Below are 16780 nucleotides of genomic sequence, written 5' to 3'. Positions count from 1 at the left end.
AGCTAACTGTACAGTACAATTGAAAAAAACTGTTTAAGTTCCATGCTGCATGTAAATAAAGAGCTTCTGAAAACACTGTGATTTTAAAAGCGCTCTGAAGAAGAGTAAGGTTAAAAACCTCCAGGAAGTTCTTTGAGGAAGATGCTGTAAATCAATAGAAAAATATTTTTTGTCATAAAAAATGTGTCTGTCTGCAGATCCTAACGTGTGGTTCATAGAGAGCTCTCACGGCATGGTAACAAAGACCAGTGAAGAAAGCACCATCCCCTGTGTGGTCACCAATCCAAAAATCAATGTCACCTTGCACGAGAGGGACACTGACATACCCGTAAGTGGGGTGTATGTTCCTAGTGAGGGCTACAAGGCGCCGGTGGAGGACAGGAATTACGTGTGTTGGGGAGAGCTGAACGGGGAAGTGCGAGAGTCTCAGGCCTTCTTTGTCTTCAGCATTGTGGGTAGGTGTTCAGGTTGAAGAGCTTGTTTTAGAAATAGTTCTTTCCAACTTAATAACTTGATCAGCCTTAGTGCGGACATTATTGTTTAGTTAAATTACATTACCACACCCTTTTCACTTCTCCCTTGTGTTTTCTCTTTTCGTCCCAGTCCCAGAGGCCATTGACGCCTACATCAATGCTTCGAAGACGGTCCTGAAGCAGGGTGAACCACTGACAGTAAACTGCACAGTGCACGGAGTGGAGCTGGTGGATTTTTCTTGGGATATTCCCATTAGAGGGGTGAGTAGGAGTGGAGCAGAAAAAGCGCTATTGTTCCGTTTTCCCTTTGTGATCACTGTAAGGCCTCTTGACCAAGCCCAAATTATATCAAGATGTAGAGACACACCTCATAGTTTTTATTCTGCTGTGAAACTTTACTCACAGCTCACATTAGGCTGGTATTGTAATAACTGGGTCTCTGTAGGTCCTTGTTTGGATAACAGTGAAGCTGAAATGTCTCTGTTTTATCTTTGATGATGAAGTTTTATTTTTATGGCTTTGTTAGAACATTTTTCAAAACAAACTCACAGCTTTTCCTAATAAGTCTGACTGCAAAAATAAGAGCTCACTGAAAGTCCGATATTAAAACATCACATCTTATTCTTGTACTTGTCTCTAAGCTTGACTTCTATGAGCCACTGACTGATGTCCTGTCCCCCACGAGCATGCGCTCCTGCCTGGTCTTCTCCCAGGCCACGGTGGACCACAGTGGAAAATATGTCTGCCACGTCCATGAGGGTATACAAGACCAGAGCGCCTCTGCCAGCGTCAACATCACTGTGCTTGGTAAGATAAAACCCCCTTGCACACCCCAACCTTTCTCCCACCTTCCTCCCACACACACACATAGACATAGACACAAAAGTAAAACAAACTGATGCTGTGCAGATTATTATTACGTTTTGCTGACATAGGAAAGACTGCTTATTATGTCAACCTCTGGATGTTACGGTGGGAGAGGAGTTACTTTTAAAGGAAATGAAGAACACTTCTATTTGTTTTTCTTCAAAGTGTGAAATAAACTTTTGACACGGTGTGCATCCCTCGAGTGATACATTGAGAAACAGAGCTGTAAATCAGTGGGTACAGCAACTTTATATTTAGACTCACAGTGTTTATGTAACTGGGGTTTGACTTCAAATGTTAACATACAGTAAGTCAGCATCTTAGCTGCTAAGGTAAGCGGGTATGGTACTTCTCTTAATGCTCTGTCTCCTGACCGTTACTGCATGCAGTATAGGTCAGTTAATGCTTATTCCACCTGCACTGAGGTGTGTTATATTTATACAAGCTTTGAATAGCTCGAAGCTCCATGTTTAGTAGAGACAGGAGGCCAGGACAGTTTAATGGTGGACACTGGACATCTCAGTGGAAAAGATGCATAGTGTCTGACCACAGAGGTTCAAGAACGTAGAGCAGCAGTACAGAAGCAGCTTAATAAATTGGTTTTGTACAGAGAAATGGTCACATCAAAAAGCCTTAGACCAAGAAAAGCAGTCCGAATAGAAACACAGGGAAAAGTAGTGCCCAGCTATATCTTTTACGACTTTTCTTTTTATTCTCTGGCCTGCAGATTTTTTGTTTTGGTTCAGTCTCACTGCTCTCATGGACAAAATCTTTGTGGAGTGGAGAGTAGGTATTGTGCAAAAGTCTTGAGCCACCTCTTATTTCTTTATATTTTGCTTCCTAGGAGACAGACTTGCTTCGAATTTCTTTTAAAGTGGTCTTGAGTAATAGTTTTCCAGGCTTCCTTAAGATGAAAATTAAGAAGTTTTTGTTTTGATACTGGCTGCTCTTTCAACTCATTTTCTGTCCAATTTTAAATTGTATTTTGAAGCATCATCCTGTTGTTGTTGTTGTTGTTGTTGTTGTTGTTGTTGTTGTTGTTGTTGTTGCTACCATTTTCTGGTTAAAGCTATGAAAAATTCCAAAGATAACACAGTTTGACAGACATAAAATAGTATTTTTGCACCGACAAGGTGATTCCCAAAGAGGCTTTAGCCAAAAACTGGGAATACCTAAGCAGGAGGTGCAGCATGTCCTTAAAAAAATTGAGGAAGCCTGAATAAGAGAAGAATAAAAGAGAAGTCACTGGCCTAAAAATTAACCTAGAGCAGATGAACAGGACCTGAAAGTCATGCCTTTAAGAAATAGGAAAGCATTCCAACAAAGACCTGAAGCAGGATCTGAGAGATGCATCTTTGCCTTTATTTGATCCATCTATTGTTCTCTGAAGCCTCATCAGAAATGGTCTCAGTGGTAGAAGCCATTCTTTAGGAAAGGAAATGAGGAAAAGACTTGAGTATGCCAAATTACACACAAACTGTACTGAAAATCAGTGGCAACGGGTCTCAAGCAGTGAGAGTCTACAGCCATCTGTAGAATACAGCTGATACTCTGTCATGAAACAAAAGGCGCCAATATCTTAAGAAGAACCTTGAATGTTCATTAAGTAGTCTGAGAGAACTATTCCTGAAGAATACTTGCTGTATCTCTAGGAATGTTTGCACATGCATCAATAAGTCACTACATGTGTTTTCTATTTTCCTAGGAAAATGTAAAGAAATGAGCTGTGGCAACAGACTTTTTCACAGTACTGTAGATAAGCTAAAGAGAAAAATAATTTACTACATTTAGTGCATCGCATATATACATTGCTCTTTTTCTTGTTAGAAAACGGCTTTGTGGACATCAAACCGCCTCAGCAACGAAACATTTCAGTCAAGCTACAAGAGAACGTGGAGCTGAGAGTGGCGATGGAGGCGTACCCTCCCCCACAGGTTTACTGGACCAAGGATGGCGCCACCATCAAGGGAGACAAAATCATCACCACGAGACAAGAGCATGAAATAAGGTAGAACATCCAACCAGTATTTAGTTTCACGCACACCACAAAGCACCCAAATACGTCCACGGCCTTGATACATTTAAACAATTAGCACAGGACCTATGATAGGGCGACAGCCTCCACAGGTCAGTCTGCTCCTGTCAGTCATCGCCAGATAAGGGTCTCCACAGAGAGAAACACGATACCCTCTGGAGGGCTGGACGCCATCGTTCATCACACAGGAACCATAAACACCAAATGCTTGTCACAACTTACTGAGTTGTGTCTTTCAAACGGATGTCAAATAAAGCTTAAATTTGAAGGCCATGTTTTCACATTCCTGCCAACACACATTAAATATCTAAGTGAAATATCAACCACAGGGATGATAATAGGTAGTTAGAAAGAAACAACCAGAGACAAAGTCACCACCTCCAGGCTGAGAGCTATGAACAAAACATGAGACAAAACTGTCATGTCCCCTGATAATGAGGTACATCATAAACATTACATCTTCTTTTGTGTTGTTTAAAAAAATCAAACAACAAACGTGTTAAAAAAGAAAGCTTAATTCCACTATAGTGTAGTGTAAACTCATCAGCTGGTGCCATCACAGAGTTTCTAAGAGTTACCAGATATTTTCATTTAAAACAGTCCTTCTTGTGCACAGTGTTTTTAACCCGGGGTGCTTCTTAATATTTTCATATCTCACAAAGTCTCTTGAAGGCTTTAGAAATTAGTTTGCTCTCATATCTAAAAGAACAGTTAATTTAGTGTTCAGCCCCATTTCCACAAAAGCTGGAACACTGTATGAAATGTAAATACAAACAGAATTCAATGATTTAGAAATTTCATATAACCATTTTTTCACAGCAGAACATGGAAAACATAATAAATATTTAAATTTAGATTTTTTTTTTTTACATAAAAGTAAAATTAAAAAAAAGATTTTACACATGAATCATTGCATTTTGTTTCTATTTACATTTTAAACAGCGTTGCAGCTTTTTTAAAGAGTATTTTTAGAGTGTTTTGTCTTTTATTAAAGTAGATCTAATTAAATTTGTAACTTTTTGCCAGTCAGCTTTGATTTACATTTCTCCAGACAAATAGTCAGCATTTTCAGTACTGGAAGAAAAGGAAAGTGTATATTTTATTTTTTTTTCTATGAATTTCCTGTCCCTCAGGTATGTCAGTGTCCTCACCTTGGTGAGGGTGAGGACAGACCAGAAGGGCCTCTACACTGTCCTTGTTACCAATGGAGATGACACAAAAGAAATGACCTTTGACCTGGAGGTCCAAGGTGAGCCTTTTTTTAAGCTAAAATTTTGCCAGGTGTTTTGTGCGCTGTGGGGTTTTGTATGGTGTTTTATATTTTTTTGACCGACTGTCTGACAGTGGTGTTTGTGAATGGAAAAAACTGAGGACAGATTGTGTTTTTCTCCGAGTCAGCAATGATTAATGGCTGCTGCCACCCTGTGTTTAGTTCCCGCTCAGATTAAAGACCTGACCGACCACAGTCTCCCAGGGAAAAGACACTTGGTGACCTGTGTTGCGGAAGGGGTCCCAGCCCCAACCATACAGTGGTACAGCTGTGGCAGCATGCTCAAGTGAGTCCCTACCACCCATTTCCCCATTGAACTGTCACAGAAGGAACACTAGGGGGCTGACCAAAACACACTTTACTTTCAGTGCATCTGTTTTTGACTGGAAATATTTCGCCCTCTGATCTAATGTTCTTCTGCAGGTGTAGCAACCAGACAGAGGTGTGGAAGCCGCTGACACCAGAGCCAGAGGTGCTGAGCATCCATACGAACATGAGCTACAATGAGACAAGAAAGGTCAGTCAGGTTCGCAGCCAGCTGACCTTCCAGACACCTCAGCAGGTCACAGTTCGGTGTGAGACCAGCAATCAAGAGGGGCTCATCAGCAGGCGGGACATCAAACTGGTATTCAGCTGTAGGTGTCATGTGATTCTTTTTTTATATATATATTAGGGTAGATCAAAGGATATTATAGAACATTATACTTTAAGTTTGTCATTTTTTTATTATATAAATATAGACTATGCCACTTTACTATTAAATGGGTAAATGATAACATAGGATTACATTAAATTGTATTTGGCTTAAACTGCACAAACACTATAGGAAAGTCTGATAGGTTTATAGAGACACAAAGCAACCTTTGTATCCTTTAGTAGACTGTATGTCTTAGACAAAACATAGCTTCATTTATACTTATAAATTAATTTCCAGCATGTGGAGATTCATGTTATTTATATTGTGTCCAATGTTCTGTGTCCTCTTCCCTATTGCAGCCCTTTTCTCCCAGGTGGCAGTGTTGGCTGCTGTTTTAGCCTTAGTGGTCATTATTATCATGTCTTTCATCATCCTCATTGCAATCTGGAGGAAGGTAAGAGAAACTCAAACATTTTTTAGTTTCCATTTTTCAATTTTCCTTTCTTCAAAAGCAATGCTGTTTGTTCTCAGAAACCTCGCTATGAGATCAGATGGAAGGTGATAGAATCTGTGAGCCAGGATGGACATGAGTATATCTACGTGGACCCCATCCACCTGCCCTATGACCTGGCCTGGGAAATGCGTCGTGACCACCTAGTGCTGGGTGAGTCCTCATTTAAGAGAGATGATGAGCTAAGCTCAGCTAAAAAACTAGTCCTGATGGAAACCCTAATATCTTGCATGTGTGCAGTTTAACTTAAATCTGCTCCCGTTCATGCAAATTAGGGAAAACCAACTTAATGAAGATCAGAAATTGCAGTGTTACAAATGATGCTGTAAACAAAGGCGACAACAACATAAAAATATGAATCATATTTTTATGTTGTGAATCATAATAACAAATTTAAATGGCACAACGGAATTAAATTAGATTAAACTATTAAAAAATAGTTTTTAAAAAAAGGAAAAAAAAGAAACAGAACAGAAAATGTCTTTGTAATTTTCTCCCGCTACATTAAACCTTTTTTAATAGAGGTTTTCCATAAATAGTAAAATATTATGTGCGGTTAAAAAAATATGAAAAAAATTACGTGGCACAAAAAACAGAGTTTTAAATCTATTAAATTATCAGCACACTGAGGATTGAACAAATATTTATTAACTTGGGCATTAAAATTAGCCTAGTCAACTGAGGACACTAATTCGTGGTTAGCTGCAGCTAAATTTTCAGCTTGCCACTTTTTATTTGTCTAAATAGACGTATTTGCTTCCACAGACATTTTAAACTGGAGCTTTTGCTCGGTAGCTGTAGTGCTGTGGGTGGTTTGTGTTGTCTGGGCACAGTCGACACTGGAATACTAAACAAACCTTGTTAAACGTCTCTTATCAGCTCCAGTGGCACTTCATTTTTAAAGCCCTATTCACAGAGAGCTTTTAAACTTTCATGTCTAACGACTTGCTGTTCGTAGTCAGCTGCTCACCTACAAACAGGACACATCTCAACATCGAGAAAAACATCATATGCTCTTAATAAATACTATTTATCTGCAATAATCTTCCCTTCTTCAGAAAATAACATACATTTGCTGACACTATTATTTTAGTTAAAAATGGTCTCCCTTACTTTTGCATGTCCAATGTGGGCCCCATTCAGACTCTGTCCTTCTGAGCTCCTCTTTGTATTTCAGGTCGCACTCTTGGATCAGGAGCGTTTGGCAGGGTGGTCGAGGCAACTGCATATGGTCTCACGCATTCGCAGTCCAGCACAAAGGTGGCAGTGAAAATGCTGAAATGTAAGCCCTACAATATAAAAACAAAGCAGAAAGCCATGTGCGTAATTTGTGTGAACAGTATATGGACCCCCGCATAGCTGTCAGATGTTGTGACACCAGTGCCATATTCCTGTGGGCTCAGAGAGAGCAGCAGCCCGCTGAGCTTTAGTTTGCTTGCCAGCCTGATTCAAGTCGTAGCTCACAGGTCATTGAGCAGTTTGGCAAAGACACAGTGTGTCCTGCTCTCAGGGTTCTTAGTTCTCTTGTTCTTGTATCTACTTCCAACTACCCTAAGTTTATGAATCTAATTTTTCCATTTTCTTCTTCCCTTCTTTTTCCCTCTTCTGACATCCAGCTACAGCCAGAAGGAGTGAAACTCAGGCCCTGATGTCAGAGTTAAAGATCATGAGTCACCTGGGTCCTCACCTCAACATCGTGAACTTGCTAGGGGCTTGTACCAAACATGGTGAGCATGCATCACAATGCCAAACTGTGGAAAACTGCTTTGATACACATGTCTGTCTGCTCGTTTTAGCTTTGTTTAATGCAAAGGGTACCGGATAGTATTGGTGAAGATTTGTTTAAGACAAAGGCAGGAAGTTCAGTGGTATTTGGTGTTGGATTGGCCTATATTTTTGTAACATTAAAGTCACAATACATTTACCATCAAAATAATCAGTACAAAAGGTTACAAGTAAGGAAATGTGCTTTTAGAAAATGATTTTTGAAATACAGAAAACTACAATTTATCATTTTGGAAGTTTCTTTTTCTTGTTTATTTTTGACCAGTTTATTTCACTGGTCAAAGGAATAGAAAAGCCTTCTTGGCTTTCTTACACATGATTAAAAACAAAACTACTGGAAACTGAAAGCATAATAAAATGGACAAAATTAGTCAACCAAGTAAAAATAAGGTTTTGAACCAGCCTGTTTGTTAGAAATTTGATGTTTAACCCATTTACCACAGCATGCTTTCTAAATGGACCTTTCTAAATGGCTCTTTATACTACCTCACCAGACTTCCTAAACCCTTAAGTCTAACTTCTTAAAACAGTGCTTTGATTTACCCTAAAATGGCATGCAGTGCTTCTGAGTATTGGTTGTGACTCTACCATTCATAGCAAGAGGGTTCTCAGAATAATACCCTAGGAAATGTAAAATTTTGCTACATCTAGTAGTGAATATATTCATATCACTACTAACTACTGACTCTACAACATAGAAAAAAGCATCCATTATTCTACTCCCTCCCCACTTCTTTTGGGTAACGATGTGAGAACTCCTGTTCTAGATTATATAATTCACATTACATTGCACTTTGGATAATGAATTAATGAGTGTTGGCATGTCTTGCACTTTAAATAGCTGTGGAATTTCTTTAAAGAATGCTGAATGAAAGAAAACAGCCAAGTGCATTAACTGTAACACATCAGAGCTTACAAGTGGGGGGTTTTTTTACATCTAGAACAGCTGCTTTTGCAAAGAGAAGCAGCAAAAGAGAGTCACTCAGTTAAATATGCTCAAAGCATAGAGTCAACCACACAGTGAAAATAGTATTGTATAAAAGCTCTATATTTTTGAAAGTTATAGTTGATTTTATGAGGCATACATCATACATCAAAAAGTATAAAGAACATATTGTATTAATATTGTTATTGTTTTACTTCTTGTTCTCTGATCACAGGCCCTCTGTACCTGGTGACTGAGTACTGTCGCTATGGCGACCTGGTGGACTACCTGCACAGGAACAAGCACACGTTCCTGCAGTACTTTGCTGAGAAAAACCAGGACTACAGCTGTCTCATCTCCAGAGGAAGCACCCCTCTAAGCCAGAGGAAAGGGTGAGCGAAGCAGACTGGAGCTTTCAGAGCTGCACAAAGGGCCTTTTTGTATGATGTGGGAGGTTCTTTTTATTAAAATCTCCTCTTATGTACTCTGAAACAGCTACTCATAGATAGGTAAATATACTTTATTGATTCCTAAGGGGATAGTTTAATAGATATTTTTCTGTTGTAAAGTTTCAGATGATGAAGGAGCATAAACAAATATGCCTTTAAGGTCAGTTTAGTGCACTTTCTCAGACACAATAAATATATATATATATATATATATATCTCCATCCCTCCAGCTATGTGTCTTTCGGAAGTGAGAGTGATGGAGGATACATGGACATGAGCAAAGATGAGCCCTCAGTCTACGTTCCCATGCAAGAGCAGATAGATTCCATCAAATATGCAGATATCCAGCCTTCTCCGTACGAGGCTCTCTACCAACACGGCTTCTACCAGGAACAAGGTTTGATTTAAGCCAGTTTACCACTGTTTTAAAATCACTTTAACCATGATGGATGATGAACTCTGCCACTATAAGCTGTACTTCTGGTTGAAAAGCACAGTGCTTTACATATAATAGACTAATGAACACTTGTTTTCTTAACTGATCAAATGCTGGAGATAATGTACAGACAAATGTGGCAACATATAAAGAGCCTGATCTCTTTTTACCCGGGCAGTCACAGGACAGCCAGAGTTCCCCCATCACAAAAGACAATGTCTTCATTCATGTTCATCACCTTCCTTTTTTTCTCCTGCTGATCCTTTCACCTTGTCACTGTGTTCAGGAGTCAACAGATTAGACCTGGTGATCAGCGACTCTCCCAGTCTCACCTACGAAGACCTTTTAGGATTCAGCTACCAAGTGGCGAAGGGGATGGAGTTCCTCGCCTCTAAGAACGTATGATATTTTATAAAATACTCATCTCAACCTTCTAGATAACTGCCATTTTGTGCCCATTTAAACAAATATGAAATTAGAAAATTAGTCTTAATTTTCCGATTATGTAGAGAAGAATTGGAAGCTTAGTTTAGCATAAAAAAATTTTTAAAGAGAGAAAAGAAACTGGAGAAAGCAGGTAGCCTGACTGTGTCAAAAGAAGACAGAAGAAATAGAGATTGGCTAATCAGCATCCAAATTTGCAACGATATGTAAAAGCAAAAATTGTGCTTATGTGGCACCTTCGTGATGATTACAACAGGTATATTCATTTTCCTCCGCAGTGTGTCCATCGTGACCTGGCTGCCAGGAACGTCCTGATCTGTGAGGGCAAGCTGGTGAAGATTTGTGACTTCGGCCTTGCCAGAGACATCATGCATGACTCCAACTACATCTCTAAAGGCAGCGTAAGTATAAAAAAAAACCAGTGGTTTATGGAAAAACTTGTGGAAAGTTATGCTATTCTGTTCTGACAAGTTTTCACCTGTTTTGGCTTTTTATCCGCGTATAACAGAAATTTAATAGCAGCAAATAAATTCTAGCTGGACTCTTTTAGCCCTCCTGACTGTTGCATGTTTCAAATTAGGAACAGTGGTTCTTTAATAAGATGTGTTTCTTCTTTCATTCAGACTTTCCTTCCCTTGAAGTGGATGGCACCTGAAAGCATTTTCCATAATTTGTATACCACCCTAAGCGATGTGTGGTCATATGGCATTCTTCTTTGGGAGATTTTCACACTGGGTCAGTTCAGGCACACTCACATCAACACACAAAAAGCTTTTAGTCCTACTACTGAAGTGCTGTATTCATATTGTACAAGAGAATCACCTTATTTGTAAGTGGTAATGTAGGACACTTTGTACCAATGTTCCCTCTAATTTTTCATGTGTCTGAGCGAACACACAAACTCCCTGAGCGGTCCCTTGGACCACTGTGAGCATCAGCAGACGTGTGCACTGTGGTCACGCCAGCATCGAATCCATCCAAGTTACATGGTTTATTAAAATAGTCAAATTACAGCATTTACATTTATGTTAGACTACTTTTAATTAACTGCTTTAGCCCACTTACAATGAAAATTTTAAAAAAATCTTGTTCATGACCCGTGTAGTTTGTTAACACTATTGGAAGTAAAAATAACTTAAAGTCCAATTTTGAAAACAAAACTTTCTTTCTTTTTTTTTTTTGATAAAGCTCTGACTTGTATTATGAGTATGAGTCTGTGGTCTGGGAGAGAGTCCTGAAACTCTCTGTCTGCAAAATACAGTATATAATGACCAATGTTGGACAATTAATTATATAGTTACTTCTTCAAAAAAGTAATCGAGTTATGCAAACAACAAAGTTTTTTGCAGCTGTTTACCTAAAAATGCAGCCAAGGTGTTTTTTTAAATAAACATTTCAAACTATTTACAGAACAATCAGGTGTTCTGCATCAAGTTTGATGCCACACAAATTATTTGTGCCACTCCAAAAAATTTCTGTCCACTATGAGATAAAGGAGAACATCACAGCCTGATACCTGCAGGCCTGACAGCAGGAGATGTATCCCTCCTGTAACACCTGTAACATTCAGCAGTCGCCTCATTGTTCTGACACACACAACAAAACTATTGACTACACTACACACTAACTACACAAGATTGGCGCTAAACGTCGCAAATCTCTCACATCTCAAAACACCGCCATCACTCCTAAAACTTCCCCCCTTCCTAAACAACTAAATGCCATGTTGCCATATAATTTTTTGATTGGTCGACATGGTACATTTTTCGACCAATAGGAAAGGGTGGGATCTTTTTGGTTTTGTGTTTCCTCACAGGCGGATAGTGCTTTCGAGCCTCTTTTCTTATAAAACGCCGTTTTTACCGTTTCTTCTCGCAGTAAATATAAACAACGATAGTATTCAGGAAGAAAACCAAACATTGCATATATTTTTATCATAACTCTGGTTTTACATGGCCTATCAACACAATTTAAAAACTGGTATAAAGTCCACACTTTTTCAGTCAATTGTTCCGTCTGTCCTGCTCACATCTCCAATGGTTGTACACGTTGTCATTAACGTGGCTTCACTCCACATCAGCCACGCCGCTTTGCTAGCTAAAACACTGGTGTCGGCACATAAGGACGCTGTCATAGCCTGTCAACGACGTTGATTAGCTGCGTATATACGAATGTGAATCGCATCATTGGCTGGACTATGGGATAAGGTGGCATCGTGCCAGCAGTGCGCAATTGCGCACGCGTGCAGCTTAGAGGAAACGTTGCTTGTACTGAACATTTAAACCTGCTTGGTCTTTTGAAGCTTGTCACACAAACTCTCCTGGACTCTTTACGCACTTCTCTATCCTAAAGTGTAACCAATAAAGAGACATACTATTTCCATGTGACAGTAAACGAGAGTATAGGAGGCCATGGCAAATCTTCTGTTCTATGTCTGATTGCAAGTACGTACCAGTTTCTTTGAAGATTCATATGAGTTCAATCTTCCAATTAGGCACAGTCAAGCTTTGAAATCAGCATTTCCTTACTCAGAGTATTGTGAGTTTTTTGTTGTTTGTTTTTAAGCATCCTTTCACCAATGTTTTGAAAGTACCATGAAAACAAAGTTGACAGTTTGTAGGATATGCACTTGTAAGCAAGAGTGATGAAAACATACAATCCACTTTTGTAAGCGAGACACTTATGAAATTGTCTGTATTTCCTTGTCTAAATGTGAAATTAACTGGACTTTATGGATCAATTTTTCTCACAGATCTGGGGCAGAATAAATACTTTACTTTACTGAAGTTGAAATAATAAGTCAGTGTTCTGCTTCTTGGAAAACACATTAAATTCACTCAATGTCTCAGTGTCTCATAGGCTGAAACAATGTAATTCTGTGTGCAAGGTTGCATTATGTTAGATACAGATCTCAATTAGATTCCTAGCCTTTGCTTCTGATTTCTAAGTTAGCTTTTGAATGATCTCAAATGTTCTCTGCAGGAGGGACCCCCTACCCTGATTTGCCCATGAATGAATTATTCTACAGTGCTTTGAAGAGAGGCTACCGAATGGCCAAACCCACCCATGCCTCCGATGAAGTGTGAGTCTCACTGTCACCTTGACATTTTCTTGCCTTTTCAACAACTCTTGAAAAGAAACACACTTATTTTCTTATTTCATGTTGCTCATGTTGCAGTTATGAGATTATGAAGAAATGCTGGGATGAAAAGTATGAGAAAAGGCCCGAGTTCTCATTTCTGGTCCACAGCGTGGGGAATATGCTGACGGACAGCTATAAAAAGGTACATAATAACACTTCCTAGTAGCTGGATGAGATATTGGCAAGCATTCAAGTACTTTACATTGGTGCAATTTCACAGTAATCTCACTTTAATCTTAAAATTGTACTTCAGTTTTATGGTTCTATTTTTATGCTTCTGCTTCAGCCAAACTCAGATGGAAATCTGGTGTTTTTTAAGCTCTTTTTCAGTCACCTTATGACATTAGCAATAATAGTTACTTGTTTTGTATTCTTTAAAATAAGGCAGTTCCACACTAACCCTTAACCCTTTCTTTTATTCAGTATTTGTATTACCTCCCACCAATACAGTGATTTAAAAATATTTGTACTATCTTTTACAGTCATTTACCATTAATACATATTTTATATGTACCACATATTACATATGTTGCAAGTGTTTTCAGAAAGTGTTGTCAATATAACCTCAAAATGAAATCACAATATTTAAAAATCTTTTTAACAATTTTGATATTTTTGACAAACAGAAAACAGAATAGAAATACTGAATGTTTTATTTAGTAATATTTTGTTTATTTAAATAAGTAATAATAAGTAAATGAATGACATTTTCCATACTTTTATTTTTCTAATGAGCTAATGTCACCGATGCCACACTACCTACCTTGAAGTGTGAAGCAAGGTGCCAACAGCAGCAGTGTCATAGCGCAGTAGTTGCACTCCATATGACAGCTCTTCCTGTCATATGGAGTGCAACTAGTGACTTGGAGACTATTGATGTAGCTCTCTTTTGAACATATTAAATCATCATCAGAGGTTGAAGAAATTACCCCTTCCTGAGTTTAGGTTTGTCACAGTCAATAAAAAAAGTAAGTTCACTAAGATGCTCATCATCATTCTTCTTACAAGCTGTTCTTACGCTGTTAAGGTAATCAAACTCTCTCTCCTGACAACAGAGATACAACCAAGCCAATGAAAACTTCATGAAGAGTGACCACCCGGCAGTCGCCCGCACCAAACCTCGGCTGACCTCACCCTTTCCAATCGCCAACCCAGCATTTGGCACCCCATCTCCTGTCACACTCCAATCTCCACTGGATGCCTACAACCAAAACTCAAGGCCTAGACAAGACTTCAGACAAGAGGCACAGGAAGTCATACCGTCATACAACGAGTACATCATTCCCATTCCGGACCCGAAGCCAGAAGACGCTTTCACTAACGTGCCATCGGAAAGTCCTGGAAGGTACAGAGTCACTGAAAGGATGCTGCAAATGTGTGCCATGAGCAGAGATTGAAACAAAGATGAATTCGTGTTTGCTTAACCCAAGCAGTTTTTTCATCCAAACACCCACTCATCCAGATGTTGAGCTGAAACAATAGCTGTATTATGGAGAAGTGTTTTTACTGCTTAGATAAACACACACTCAGCATTAATGAGAAAATGAATGTTTGAACCACCAAAGTTTTAGTTTTAGTCACATTTAACTTGAACATAGATTTTTTTTCCCAGTTTGGGAGTGATCCAAACCAGTGATGGAAATGTTTTTGTTTTATATTTGACTTAGAAGTCTTACCTTGTAACCTTATATATATATATAACCTTATATATATATATATATATATATATACATATATATATATATATATATATATATATATATATATATATATATATATATATATATATATATATATATATATATATATAATAAGACAGCTAGCACCTTGGGCTTTTATACCACCAATATATGTTTTGGTGGTTTTTATGAACCTTTTTATGAACAAGTTCATGTTGAAATACTTCATCTAGAACAACACCTCAAAAAGACCTGTCTGTGTATGACTTTGTGATTAAATGCACTGTGTGAACTTGTGAATGATTTTTTTTCACCTTCAGCTCTGTGGGTGTGGGGGAGGAGACCGACTCCATCTCTCAGGACACTGCTGACACCCTTCCAGAGGAGGACCGGCTGGAAGAGACCAGCGAGAGAGACGCTCTGTTGGGCTCCTCCGGGACACCCGAGGTAGAAGACAGCTTCCTGTAGCCAGATGTAGGAGCCCCGAGGAAACAGATTTCCTTTCTGGGGCTGAAAAGGGAACGTGAATAAACTAAAATGTAGCAAAGTAGAGACTGAGAAGGAAATCTCTGTATTTTCACTAAGCACACAGAAAGTTTCTTCTTTTGTTTTTTAACTACAAGCAGTTAACTACTAAATTGTCTTCTGTCATTCGGTTGTATTAGGAAACTTGCCACAAATTAATGCGGTACCCTCCTCACAATTTACACTTAGTTTACAACGTGTAGTGAGGCTTACGAGGCCTTATTAAATAAGTGCTTTATCTTTTAGATAACTAATCAACAACTGTTCCCCATATTCACTGTTCACAAGTAGGCTGCATTTCCTTTTTTTAAAAAGTACAAAATCATTGACACAATATTGTGAGAAAACCTCGAATCCATTTTTCTGTGTAGATTTCGTCCACGTCACAACAGGCTTAAGAGGCTGATTGAAGGCAACTAGACTTCTATTTAGGTTTCTGAAGACATTTCACCTCTCATCTGAAAGGCTCCTTGGAGGTAGTCCTAAGAGTTGCTCACCCACCCTGTTATCATGTGAGTTCTTAGGATCACCAGACCCAAGGCATGGGTCAAAGTGTGAGTTTCACCCATGTTTCCCTAATGGCTCACATGATGAGGACCACCTACAGGTGACAACCAGGCTAGAGGTTAAAGACCTGCTAGCCCACATCAGTGTTTTTAGAGCTAAAGAGGCTTTTCAGGTAAGAGGTTAAACATCCTCAAGAACCTGAAAAGAAGTTAATTTGTCTTTAAATGACAAGTTACAGAACATTTTTCCCTAAAGCATGATCAGATGTGAAATGGCGATATATAAATGAAAACTTTACCTTCCTTCTTTTTCCTTACCTTGGGTACAGTCAAGAGGACTAATCGTAGTAAATACAAACAGGTTCCACATGCACTGTTTTAATGTGAGAAATACTTTATTTTTTAGTTTTATATGCCACAGCGTCAGTGTTTTTATTTGTGTATTTTGAATATTATCTTGTATGTTTATGAAAACTTTTGGGAGTTTTTTTTTTGTCCTGTATGCTTAACTCATAGTTCTGTGCCAGATTTGCACTTTATGTAGAAAATGTGGATATTCATAACAAAAAAATCATTTCAATTATGTGAAAGTTACATCGCAGCAACTGTGGATCTAATGTTAGAGTGATTATGATATGCAGTTTCTGTGACTCTCAAGTGAAAACAATAAATACAGCATATCACTGCCTTAGCACAAGATGGCACATATGAGTGCCTTTGTATAGACTGATTGTTGTCTTGGTCTGTTGTTGCTTGCATATGAAGGGCTGCTGCTCAAGAAATAGATAGCCATACAATATGTACACATGAAAAAATCAAAAAAAAAATACCTGTAGTCTTCTGTTGCTTTGGATAACACTAACTGTGTTTCAACGTAATTCACCACTTAAAGGAAAAACACGTCTTTATTTCCTGTAGCCTTTCTTACTCTATGTAAAATGCACAAGATCACTGTTATCACAAGCTATGGTACCAAAGCTCTTCTTAACGTTTACAAATGTATTTTTTATATGTGTCATTTTCTATGTTGTAAATGTGACAATAAAGTGTATAATCGTAGTATTGCTTGGATAACTGGTGTTTTCTTTGGTGTCTC

General features: G+C 38.5%; 1 protein-coding gene across 2 annotated transcripts in view; it reads left to right on the top strand.

Annotated features, from left to right (window-relative positions):
• Positions 1–16738, top strand: part of pdgfrb (platelet-derived growth factor receptor, beta polypeptide) — a 29496-nt gene extending 12758 nt beyond the window's left edge. For both annotated transcript variants that reach the window (XM_063492541.1, XM_063492533.1), the window contains exons 4-23: positions 198–455; positions 604–734; positions 1115–1280; positions 3168–3348; positions 4509–4624; positions 4808–4931; positions 5069–5280; positions 5642–5736; positions 5814–5946; positions 6971–7075; positions 7410–7520; positions 8739–8895; positions 9183–9349; positions 9675–9787; positions 10111–10233; positions 10456–10567; positions 12815–12914; positions 13011–13116; positions 14030–14319; positions 14974–16738. In XM_063492541.1, the coding sequence (XP_063348611.1) occupies positions 198–455; positions 604–734; positions 1115–1280; positions 3168–3348; positions 4509–4624; positions 4808–4931; positions 5069–5280; positions 5642–5736; positions 5814–5946; positions 6971–7075; positions 7410–7520; positions 8739–8895; positions 9183–9349; positions 9675–9787; positions 10111–10233; positions 10456–10567; positions 12815–12914; positions 13011–13116; positions 14030–14319; positions 14974–15121 (2948 nt within the window). In that variant the 3' untranslated portion in view covers positions 15122–16738. The remainder of the gene's footprint in view (positions 1–197; positions 456–603; positions 735–1114; positions 1281–3167; positions 3349–4508; positions 4625–4807; positions 4932–5068; positions 5281–5641; positions 5737–5813; positions 5947–6970; positions 7076–7409; positions 7521–8738; positions 8896–9182; positions 9350–9674; positions 9788–10110; positions 10234–10455; positions 10568–12814; positions 12915–13010; positions 13117–14029; positions 14320–14973) is intronic.
• The last annotated feature ends 42 nt before the right edge of the window (positions 16739–16780 follow it).

Source organism: Pelmatolapia mariae, linkage group LG2, assembly GCF_036321145.2.
Source record: "Pelmatolapia mariae isolate MD_Pm_ZW linkage group LG2, Pm_UMD_F_2, whole genome shotgun sequence".
Classification (NCBI taxonomy): domain Eukaryota; kingdom Metazoa; phylum Chordata; class Actinopteri; order Cichliformes; family Cichlidae; genus Pelmatolapia; species Pelmatolapia mariae.
The sequence above is the reverse complement of the archived record's forward strand: the minus strand, read 5'-3'. Positions and strand labels throughout refer to the sequence as shown.